The sequence below is a fragment of the Lupinus angustifolius genome, chromosome LG02 (assembly GCF_001865875.1).
Source record: "Lupinus angustifolius cultivar Tanjil chromosome LG02, LupAngTanjil_v1.0, whole genome shotgun sequence".
Lineage (NCBI taxonomy): Eukaryota > Viridiplantae > Streptophyta > Magnoliopsida > Fabales > Fabaceae > Lupinus > Lupinus angustifolius.
Genome location: NC_032010.1, coordinates 9,424,033 through 9,436,536, shown reverse-complemented (window position 1 = coordinate 9,436,536; position 12,504 = coordinate 9,424,033). Strand labels below are relative to the sequence as shown.

Genomic DNA, 12,504 nt, shown 5'->3' with positions numbered 1-12,504 from the left:
AATAATAATAATAATAATAATAATAATAATAATAATAATAATAATAATAATAATAATAATAATGTATAAAATTTATAATCAAAACATACATTTTTTTCCTCATTTTTTATTATGATTGGAAGAGATAAACCCATTTGAAATCATGATTCTATTCCAATGTTGTTGTTACTATGCAAAGTCATCATTCAAAAAAAAGACCTAATTTGAGTTCAGCGTGTTCCAAACTGCCATTAGAATAATCAAATGTATCAATGTAAAGGTATTATTCTCTTTCTCTTTAGAAGTTTCATTCTTTCCTTCCTCAATTTCAATACCCATCATTCCTTCTTAGGTTTTTCTCTCTTTCTCTGCATCCAATTCATCTTAATAACCTTCTTAATGATGCTGTTGATTCCTTCAATCACATGCTTCATATGCGTAATACACCACCCATCTTTGAATTTAATCAGATTTTAGTATCCATTGTGAAAATGAAGCATTATCCTGTTCTTATTTCCCTTTCAAACGAATGGAACCTATGAGAATTATCCCTAGCTTTATTACTTTGAACATCTTACTCAATTGTTACTGCCATTTGGATCAAATGCATTTTGCTTTCTCTGTATTGGCCAAGATCAAATTGGGTTATCAACCAGATACTATAACCTTCAACACACTCATCAATGGGCTTTGTCTCAGTGGTGATGTTAAGAAAGCTCTTCAATTTCATGACACCGTGATAGGACATGGTCATCAGTTAGATGCATTTACTTATGGGACTTTGATCAATGGGTTATGTAAAATAGGGCAAACAGAGGCTGCCACTCAGTTGTTGAGAAGATTGAATCGAAAGTGATGAAGCCGAGTGTGGTAATGTACAACACTATCATTGATAGCCTCTGCAAAGATAAACTCATAGCTAGGGCCCTTGATCTATATTCCGAAATGGTTGTTAGAGGAATTTCTCCTGATATTTTCACTTACAGCTCTCTAATGTATGGTTTGTGTATCGTGGGTCGATTGAAGGAAGCGACTGATTTGCTAAGTGATATGGTAATGAAAAACATTGACCCGAATATCTATACTTTCAATACATTGGTTGATGCATTTTTTAAGGAAGGAAGGGTCAAAGAAGCTAAAAGATTGTTATCAGTGATGATAAAAGGTGGTGTGAAACCTGATGTTGTTACTTATAGTTCTTTAATGGATGGTTACTGCTTAGTCAATGAAGTCAGCAAGGGAAAACATGTATTCAACAGTATGCCTCAAATGGGAGTGACTCCCAATGTTAAAAGCTATAATATCATGATTAATGGATTCTGTAAGCTTAAAATGATGGATGAAGCCATGCAACTATTTAAGGAAATGCATCACGAAAATATGATCCCTGATTCTGTAACTTACAATTCTCTTATTGATGGTTTGTGCAAATCAGGGAGAATATCTCACGCATGGAAGCTTCTTGACGAAATGCATGATCGGGGTCAACCTGCCGATGTTATTACTTACACTTCCTTATTAGATGCTTTATGTAAAAATCAGCAGCTAGACGAGGCATTTGCATTACTCAAAAAAATTGAAGACCGGGGAATTCAGCCAGATGTGTACACATACACTGTACTTATTCGTGGATTATGCAATGTTGGTAGAGTTGAAACTGCGAAAGAAGTTTTTGAACATTTTTTTATTAAAGGGTATCACCCAGATGTTTGGATATGTAATGTTATGATATGGGGGCTTTGTAAAGAGGACTCTTTTGATCAAGCATTGGCATTGAAGTCAAAAATGGAAGAAAATCATTGCCTCCCAGATGCTGTAACTTTTGAAACAATTTTACGAGCTCTCTTAGAAAAAAATAAGTATGAAGATGCAGAGAAGCTTCTTAGTGAAATGATAGCTAGAGGGCTACTGTAAGGGTAAATGGTTCCTAGTTACACATTAACATATGTTTGCCATGTACACTTACATGTGTTGTGAAGTTTCTTTATCAACATTTGAAGATTTATTCATTCACTTCTCAGTGTTACATATATTAAACCAAGCTGAAACTGACTTTGATTATTTGCAATGCTTTGTATCTTATAGTTTAATCCATTTACCCCAAATTATAGAAAGTAGAATCAAATGATTTTCTGTTCTTTTTCGTGTATATTTCTCGTGCTTATGTGTTAATCCTTCAAAAAAAATCTTGTACTATTTTTACAGAGAAACTGAAAACTTAAAAACAAGCACATTTTGGTTGCATCACGAAAGCTATATTTGGTGTTTTGCTGATATTTTCCTTGAGGTCATTCCTGCATATTTAATTGGAGCTTTTTAAAGGCTGTTGTTTATTATGTTGGTAATTATTTCAGGTGTCATAGCCATCACCTAAATTTACTTTTTGAAAAGAATGAACAACCTAGAAAGAGTCTCTTTGCCTTGTGAAGGTAAGACCGTAAGAGTGAGAGTCTCGTGCACTAAGTCGTCATTTTAAAAAATGAACAAAAGAGATATGAGAATGAGAATTGTTTAGAAGTCTCATATTCTAATATTCTATTTATTGGGTTGATATGTAACCCATTTCGTCATTAGACTATGAGTATTATGTTGATATCAATTCTTTGTATAGTTGGTTACTTCACTCTATTGATATAAAAAAATTAGGATAGAGTTACATGTTGCATGTGATAGATGTTTTAAATTGCGGTCGTGATTTTGGTAATGGTTGCGGCTACTGTGATTGGACTCATTGCAGTGTGAATTATTTTCTGATTAAAAAAATATTTTTGAATTTGATGCGGTCTGATATCCCGATGCGGTTGTGTTGCAACTCGATGCAGCCACATCATTATAATTCGGATTACAATCGCAATATTGTGGCCATATCAGGTGATGCATGTCGCAATTTAAAACACTGAGATTAGTTGACCTAATATATGCAAATGCTTGTGAACTTTCTTGTTATGGCTTTTGCTTTTTAGGAAGTCCAACGCTCCCTCATTTTTTTTGTATATTTTTTTTTAAATCTGCTCGATGTCTTGTTTCAGGATCAGAGTGCAGTCGAGATTTGGTATAGGTTCTTAGGATTAAGGATGATTTACTTGAAGACTTGATATTTAAATGTTGGGTATTTGTTTTCTTTTAATGATTTTTATGTTGATTCTATTTCAAGAAATGATCATGTAAAATGCTGATTTTTGGGTGCAAATGGTATTAGGATAGTTGTATAAATAAATGCCTAATTAAGTAGTTTACTTAAAACTCGGCCAAATGATACATATTTTTCGTGGTCACCTACTTAATCCCTAATAAATTAAAACAACTATTTTGGTCTTTATCTTTTAAAATATAGACACCCTTTGTTATTCCCCACTTGTTAACATTAACAGAATCATTAACATGACATGTTAAATGCATAGGTGGCCACAAGTAGTGATTCCACGTTGGAAAGTTTTACCAACTTAACAAAACGATGTGGTTTCAATTTAAAATAAAAGACACAAAACAATTTCATTTTATGTCATCTTCTTCCCCCTCACCAGCTCTAGGGAAAAAAATGCATTTTAGTCCTTCAATATTTTCATAGGTATCATATTAGTTCCTACTTGTAAATGAAATTTTGAACCCTAAACTAAATTTATTTACCTATATCTTCACCCCAAATCATCGTTATTGATATCAAGTTTTGAATAAAGACTGAACAATGTTTCTTCATGCATTTGATGATTTCAATATTTTTATGTCACTGATATTGTCATTATTATTGAGTGTGACCATATACTTGTGATGATTTGATTCATTGCATTTCTAAATTTGTATCCTTAGGGAGCCACTATGTTAAATTGTAAATCCTTGTTGATATTTATTGAGTCTTCCGCTACAACAATATTTTTATTACAAATTTTGTTTACTGTGAAAAGAGGTTCATCAACATCAGTTTGTGCCTATGATGTTTATTGCTTTGGGTATTAGTCATGATGAGAACATGGCTTACCAAAACCACACTCTTTTGTACTTTTCATAATTTCCAAAATCATTATAAACAGCCTCAGGTTTTCCCAAACCAAGTTTGTAGCCAGTTTTATTCACCAGTGCTCTAGTTTATAGTATCTTACTATAGTCTTCCTATATATAAGAACTACCAATTATGTGCTTTCTCCATCAACTAACTACACTAGTTACATTGTTGTTCTCTACTTTCTTAATTCAAACAATTCACATTAATTAGTGTGTTTTAAATTATGGTCGTGATTATGGCCACTACGGCGGTTGTTATGCGGTTTGCAGCCATTGTGGTGTTAATTATTTTGTAAGTAAAAAAATAGTTTTGAAATTGATGTAGTCTGATGCTGGCCAATGCAGTTGCATTGTAGTTCAATACAGTGACATCATTGTGATTGAATGTCATACTGCAATTATAGTATGATATTGTGACGATTACCGCAACTATAGTATTGCGGCTCTATTACTAAAAGAGTCCCCAATTTGAATCAATGCTTCAGTTTAATCATCACAAGATGAGTAGTTGTGGCTGAATTCTACATCTCTTGTAACTGAAAAGTTTTAGCTTTTCCCCCCTCACATTCCATATGGCCGCCAACCCTACAACCCTATGCCTATGCCATCCCTATAATAGCCACAACCACCTAAGCTGCAACTCATCCCCTTTGATGGCTCGGAGCCTTTAGATTGACTCTTTTAAGCTTAGCAATTGTTCTTTCTCTATCAAGTACCTCTGAAGCAAAGACTGCCCACTATTTCATTTTGCATGAAAGGGAAGGCCCGTAGCTAGTTCAAATGGGCATTCCATAATTCCACATCCACAGATTGGGAGAGTTTCAATCGTTTATTGGAAACATATTTCGATCCATCTTGTAATGAGAACCACTAAGCAGAATTATTCAAACTCCGCTACACTGACTCTAGGGCAGAATACCAACAGTAGTTCGAGAAACTTTGCAACTGAATTTGGGGGCTTTCCGAGGAGGTAATTTTGAACTATTTCCTATACGGTCTTAACACTAAGATCCGACAAAAACTGCTTGTTTTAAAGCCTACTCACATAGCTGAGGCATTAGGATAGCCAAATTAGTGGAATCAAAAATCAAAGACTCAAAATTTTCGTTCTCTAGATAGTTATATACACCTAGAACCACTGCCTACCCAAGACCGCACACCTTTACACCACCGACCCAAACACCAACTAGCTCACAACCTACATTACCCATTTGTCATCTCACAATTGCACAAATGCAAGAGCGACGGTCCTAAGGACAATGCTATCATTGTGATGACAAATTCCACGCAGGTCATTGTTGTCAACAAAAATATTCTTGTTGTTATTGATTGATGAATTTCATATTGATCCTAAGGCCCAATTATCGGTCTTAGAAGCTTTAAATGAAGAACTACTAATATCTCCAGAAGAGCTTGTCTACTTTCATCTTTTAGAACAAGCTCTTGAAGGTCAACCATCTCCCAAAACACTGAGGTTTATTGGTACCACTTTTGGACACCTTGTCACTGTTTTGGTTGATACAGGTAGTTCACACAATGTCCTACAACCTAGGTTGGCCTATTATTTGAAACTACACATTTCACCCACACCACAACTTCCTATGGTGGTGGGAAATAGTGCAAACATCTATTGTGTGGGGTTATGTTCAAATACCCCTATTGTGTTATATAATCAACATTTTCATATACTTACGTCCTATTAAGGGACATTGAGTGGTTACGGACAACGGGCATTGAGTGGTTACGGACATTGGGCCCCATTACCTCCGACTTTTTAGTCCACTCGACGTCTTTCAAAGTTGGTGACAATACCATTACCCTCTAGTGTGACATGGCAAACACTTGTGAACCCTATATACTACATCAACTACATCACCTCATTCACACTGATTCATTTGCCTCTTTCCACAGAACTACATTCCTTTCACTAGCCACTACCCCCACTATAGAACCCTCCCCACAAAAAGCCACCCTACTTGAAATCCAAACACTTCTAACCATATTTCAAAAATTATTCCACTCACCAAATTATTACCCACAAACCACCCATATAACCATCAGATTGCTCTTCTTCCTAACTCTACCCCAGTTTCACTCCGACCCTACATATACCCACACTATAAAAAAAGAGGCGATGACCAAAATGATCAAAGACATGCTCAATGAATGAATTGTTGCACCTAGTACAAGCCCATTTTCTTCTCTTGTCTTCCTGGTCAAGAAGAAGGATGGCGCATGTGTTGAAAGCGGATTCTACACTAGGAATCCCCCCTCAACAACAAAGTGTGTGCCACTTGTTGCAAGGGTTTTCTTGGTGTGCAAGTTATTTTATTTAATTAGAGTGATGAGTGATGAACAATTTATTTAGTGACTTTATTTATTTACTCCCTTTTCGGGTTCCTTTTAACCATACCAAAAAGGTCGGTCTCGTTTTATTAAGTTAACCATACCATTTCTTAAGAAAGGTCGGTATCAAAGAATAATAAAAAGAGCAAAAGAATAAAGTTAGTAGTTAACCGTACCACTTCTTTCAAAGGGTCGGTATAAAGAATAAAATAATAAAGCAATAAATAAATGCTGGTTGCGGAAAAGTAAATGACAAAAAGTAAAAGTTATATGTAGAAAATAAATGACAGAAAGTAAATGTTAGTTGCAGAAAGTAAATGATTGAAAATAAATGTTAGCGGTTAGATTATTATTCATCACTCTTTTATTGTCAAGTAACAATCCATTGATTGGATTGCACTTTTTGCATATTATTCCTATGTACAAAGTTATAAACCATGAATTGGTTTGAACTTATGTTTTTAGGAATCTTTATTCAACAAATAAAATTTATAAAGTTTAACACTTAACTACTTTACACGTGCATCACTTTCAAGATTCAATTGTAGTATAGTATATGGTTATGTCGAACCACAAGGAATTGCCTACTAGAAATGTACTCATACTTTGTATATTTTATCAAAAGTAAGAAAGTAACAAATAAATTTGTTTTGGTGTTTTTATAAACTAAGAAACATGAAAAAAATAAAGAAACTAAGTATTTACAAATTCAAGAGAAAATTATAGTTAGAATGATGGAATAGTTTCTTGAACAATATCATCATGGAAACTATGCAATTTATGTGTTATTCTTGGTTGATTCCACACATCATTTCTAAATCCCCGATCTAGTGTCCTAGTATGATAAGATGATTTTCAAACCTTGCATAATACACTAAATAATAGTTAACTGCCACTCGTCGGAGCAGGTTGTCACACCCTACTTCAGGCTCGTTAACATTGTTTAGCCTTGAATACAAGTTGCTTACAATAGATGCTTTGATATGGGAAATGAAGTCAGGTGTAGGTTATACTTTTTAGTTCACTTGTCAATACTTTAAGAAGAAGCATTCCTTTGGATATTTAAATCAAGCTTTAGGTGATCAATCTAAAACCGCTTTAAGAACTTCTTAATGAATCAAAATAACCAAAGAAACAACTCACATTAATGAAGAAGATGAAGAGTACAAGAAAGTTACACCATAGTCTAACTTTCTGTAGCATTAGCCATCTATCCAAATATTAGATGTTTTTTGTTCCAAAAATAGGATACAAAATCATGTTTTTGCACTTCATTTGTCAACTCCATTCCGTCTGAATTTCTATTAAATAAAAACCTAAGAACAACCTAACAAAGACTAGAACCGCAAATGGAGAGAAAATGGTATGTACAATGTTCTAAAAGTGAAGAAATAAGTGTGCGTTTTATAGGCAATGGGAGGGCCGCATAGCCCCCCTTTCCTGGTCGCCTGGCTCCTATGTCAACCCATGGAAGCTAGCTTGGACAACCTATTGTGGGCTAGGCTACATGCATGATGACAGCTCCTACTTGCTTGTGTCATGCATAAGCTCATAAACCTGGCTCAGAAGCTAGCTTTGGCTGGTTGCTTGGCTTGTGACATCATTTATCACATAACCATTACTCTAGGCCAAGCAATCATTTTTCTGGAGTGCGACCCACCTGGATGACCTGGTCCACACTTAGTTGCTTGCTTGAGTAGCCTGCCTGACCTGATGCATGCTAAACTGCTTGCTTGAGCAGTCTGCCTGACCTGCTGCATGCTCAGCTGCCTACTTGAGCAACCTGGCTGACCTGGTGCTTGTTCATCTGCATGTTTGGAGTAGCCAGCCTAACCTGGCCTAGTGCTTGGTGCTTGGCTGGTAGGAATGGCAACGGGGCGGGTCGGGTTTGCACATACCTAAACCCGAACCCAAACTCAACGGGGTTGAAAATAAAAAGACCATCACCAAACCCGAAAAAAAACCCGAAAATGATAAAGTATTAAGGAAAATATGATATTATTTTCGTGTAATTTTTCTCTAACATTTCTATTTTCCCTTGCATTATTTCATTTCTTTTATGTTTGAATATCCAATAGTATGTAAAGTAAAATTAAAAATTAAAAACAATTGGAAAATGATAGAAGTTTCAATTTTAAATTGAATTACCTTACTTCGGGGCGGGTTCGGGTTAGAGTCTTTGCCATACCAAACCCAAACCCGAAATTTAAACCCGGGTAAAACCCAAACCCAATCACATCGGGTTTTCCCCTTTAAATTCGGGTTCGGTTCGGGCGGGTACCCACGAGTTCGGTTTTTAATGCCATCCCTATTGGCTGGACAACTTTTTGTTTAGCTGGACAACTTTTTGTTTAGCTGGACAACTTTGTGAGCAACTTTTCTTTAACTTTAATTTCTTCCAACCAAGACCATGTTGCTTAGTGATGCTTGAGTTTAAGCATGCACCTTACCATGCTTAGTTTTAAGCACATAGGTGTCATGTACTTTGGCTTGATTTCTTGAAGGTGAAGCAAGCTTTCTTTCTTCAAGCCTAAGCATTCTTTTTGGTCCAATTTCCTACGAAACTCAAGGAAAACTTGGACAAGAGCTTATCAAAAATCATATTATTCAAACACACAAAATTTATCTAAAAAGTGTTGAATTAAGTTGGATTTCACATTTTTTAATAGGATAAGCGCCATGAAAAGTATATGAAAATTAGGTATTTTTGGCACTTATCAACTCCCCCCAACTTAAGACTTTGTTTGCCCCCAAACAAAGGTAAAATAACAACTACTTGGCTTTAGGAAAAATTCAGTTTGGACAAGATCAAAACTATGCATCATTTCAATGTTTCATGAGATGTGTTTATGATTATGTGATTTTGACTCATAATGCTTCAAACTAAGAATGAACACATATTTTAAAAATTATTTAGCACTTCACTTATAGAAAATGATATCAGTGAAAGAGATGCATTTTCACATACGGTTCAAAAATGAAACCAAATGGGTAAGTGTTTCACTCAAAACTCAACTTGTTTGGTTTGCAAGAATTTGATTTTGTTTTTATTCTCAACACTTACTTTGAATGCACAATTTTTTCAAGGATCACTAAGGTCTTCCTTAGGTTGTAATGAGGTTTGGCTATCAAAGAAATTTGGTTGTTCAAGATATATTTAAAGAACTTTTCAAGTTAAAAGAGAGAAAAATAAATTATCCTTTTTAAATATATGTCTCTTTTCAACTTTTTCACCTTTTTTTCTTTTCCTTCCTTTCCTCATTCTTTTATCGACCATTTTGTGTAACTTTTCATGATTTTTCTCAATCTCTTTTTACTCCTTCTTGTTTTTGGAGCATTTCTTTACATTTTTTGATTTGTAAAGAGATTGAGAATTTTTCTTTTGAACACTTTGTTACATGGCCAACCAATCCCCCAACTTAATGTTTTCCATCAACCTTATTTTTGAAAAATGCTCTCTTTTTACTTAGAATATTATAGGAGATTTCATTTTTGTTCTTCCACATTAGCCTCAAGGGTTGTGTTTGAAAAATAATTATTATTTTTAATGCTCAAAGGGGTTCACAAACGATGTTCCTATTTTTGGTTGGTCATTTTTGTTCAAGTGGTTCATTTTAATTGAAAGAACTTTCCTTGATCATTTCCTATCAAATTGTGTACAACCAAGTAAAGAAAGATTCAAACAAAATCAATTGTGCAAAACCAAAATGTTTCTCACTAAGCTCACATAACTTTTGTGTTTGTCTTACAATGCCTCACATGGTTGGTTTATGTACAACTCTTTGACTTTCAAACAAATTCACAAGTTCATGATAAATGATTTTCCAAAAAGTTTACATTTTATCAAAGTTATGACATTATGAACTAATCACACAAAAATTCATATTTTCATCTCATGTTGCTAAACAAAGCTTGTTAATTTACAAAGTAAGTGATCTTGTTAAAAAAATGTTTAAGCCAAGTTGGGTTATCTACTTAGTTTAGTTTCAACAATTTCACTTTTTAAACAAATTATCAAAAAGAAACAAAAGCAAACACACAACTTAAAAATTATACACACTAAACAAAAAAAAATAAAGCAAGTAAACACACTAAAAAAAATTAAAACGCTAACAAACACACTAAATTTTTATAAAAACACACCAAAATGAATTTCTTTCAAAATGTTATACACACTCCCCACAACTTAAGTTCTTGACTTGTCCTCAAGTCATTTTGAAAATATTGTAAGGAAGTTTGTGTAACATCTTGAAAGAAATAAAATTAAAAACTAACCAAACTTTTTAGGAGAACTTAGAATTCCATTCTCCTTGATTTTACTATCCTCTCCAAGATAGTAGTGCCTTTAGAGTCAACTCCTCATTTTTGTCTGTTTGTTCTTGGACTTGTTTTCTTGTAAATCATTAGAACTTGCAATTTCTTTTTCCTTGAGGTTAGTCTAACAATTTATATGAGTTTCTCAATGTCTAACACATTATGTTCATGAATAAAATTTGATTGACAAAAGTTCCAATCAAACGACATGCTTATTTCATGAAAATAATGTTTACAGTAAAAATTTAAGCATTTTTCAAGTTCAATTGATAAATGAAAATCCAAATAGAATTTTATGGAATTCCAAACAGCAAGATATCACCAACGGGCGTTGGTTCAAGTGGTACATGCTTGATTCCCCTTAAGCAAGAACCCGAGTTCGAGTCTTGTGGATGGAAAAAATGTCCGTTGGGAGAGTTAGCCCCACATACCTGTGGATGTTCCCGGTTCGGACAGGATTGCCTCTAGTGCGAGGATACCTATGGGAAACCAAAAAAAAAGCAAGATATCAAATCAAACAACCACAAATAAAGCCATTCATAAGTTCATGAATTTATTTTGTTAAATGGTAAATCAAACAACAACATAGTAAACCAAATAACACAATTTGTAGGAGTTCTCAAGTCTTGGAAAAATTAATTGTTGGCAAAATTTTATTGGACATGCTCTTAGTTTAAAAATTTATTTCACAAATTTAAAAATCATCAACTAAAGCATGTTTATGGAGATAGAGGGTCAAGTATCACAAAATAAAATATGTGCATCAAAAGGTGCATGTGAATACTTGACTTCTAAGGATTAGAGTAACTTCCCTTTTTTGGAATTTTGAAGATTCAGCTTCTTCATTATTTTAAAAAAAATTCCAACCACTAATCCATTCTCATTCCAAACCCTTTATATTGTTCTTTTGAAAAAAGTTGATGAGGGGTACCTCCTCATCACCTAAAAATTTTATAACAACAATAAAAGGTTTCTTAACTAGTGGGTTTTCACTCCACTAGTTCCATCTTTTACTTCATTTTGCATTTTTAATTTTTTACATGTACAAAACAGAAAAATAATTTAAAGATGTAAACAAATAAAAATAAATTTATACAAAAATGAAATAAAATTGTATTTAATATTACTATTGATAAAAAATACAAGTATGGATTTCTACTATCTACCTATTCCCCGACAACGGCGCCAATTTGTTGAAAGCGGATTCTACACTGGGAATCCCCCCCCCAACAACAAAGCGTGTGTCACTTGTTGAAATGGTTTTCCTAATGTGCAAGTTATTTTATTTAATTAGAGTGATGAGCGATGAACAATTTATTTAGTGACTTTATTTATTTACTCAATTTCGGGTTCCTTTTAACCATACTATAAAGGTCAGTCTCATTTTATTAAGTTAACCATACCATTTCTTACGAAAGGTTGGAATCAAAGAATAATAAAAAGAACAAAAAAAATAAAGTTAGTAGTTAATTGTACCACTTCTTTCGAAGGGTTGATATAAAGAATAAAATAATAAAGTAATAAATAAATGTTAGTTGCGGAAAAGTAAATAACTTAAAGTAAAAGTTAGATGCGGAAATAAATAACAGAAAATTAATGACTTAAAATAAATGTTAACGGTTAGATTATTATTCATCACTCTTTTATTGTCAAGTAACAATCCATTGATTGGATTGCACTTTTTGCATATTATTCATATGTACAAAGTTACAAACCATGAATAGGTTTGAACTTATGTTTTTAGGAATATTTATTCAACAACTAAAATTTATAAAGTTTAACACTTTACTAGTTTACACTTGCATATCTTTCAAGATTCAATTGTAGTATAATATAGGGTTATGTCGAACCACAAGGAATTGTTTA

At 33.6% G+C, this 12,504-nt stretch overlaps 1 protein-coding gene across 1 annotated transcript; it reads left to right on the top strand.

Annotated features, from left to right (window-relative positions):
• Positions 266-3,163, top strand: LOC109335363 (pentatricopeptide repeat-containing protein At1g62930, chloroplastic-like). Its single transcript, XM_019571508.1, is given in 4 exon segments — positions 266-498; positions 501-815; positions 818-1,895; positions 3,009-3,163. Coding segments are annotated over 3 exon segments (1,485 nt in total). The 5' UTR covers positions 266-404; the 3' UTR covers positions 1,894-1,895; positions 3,009-3,163.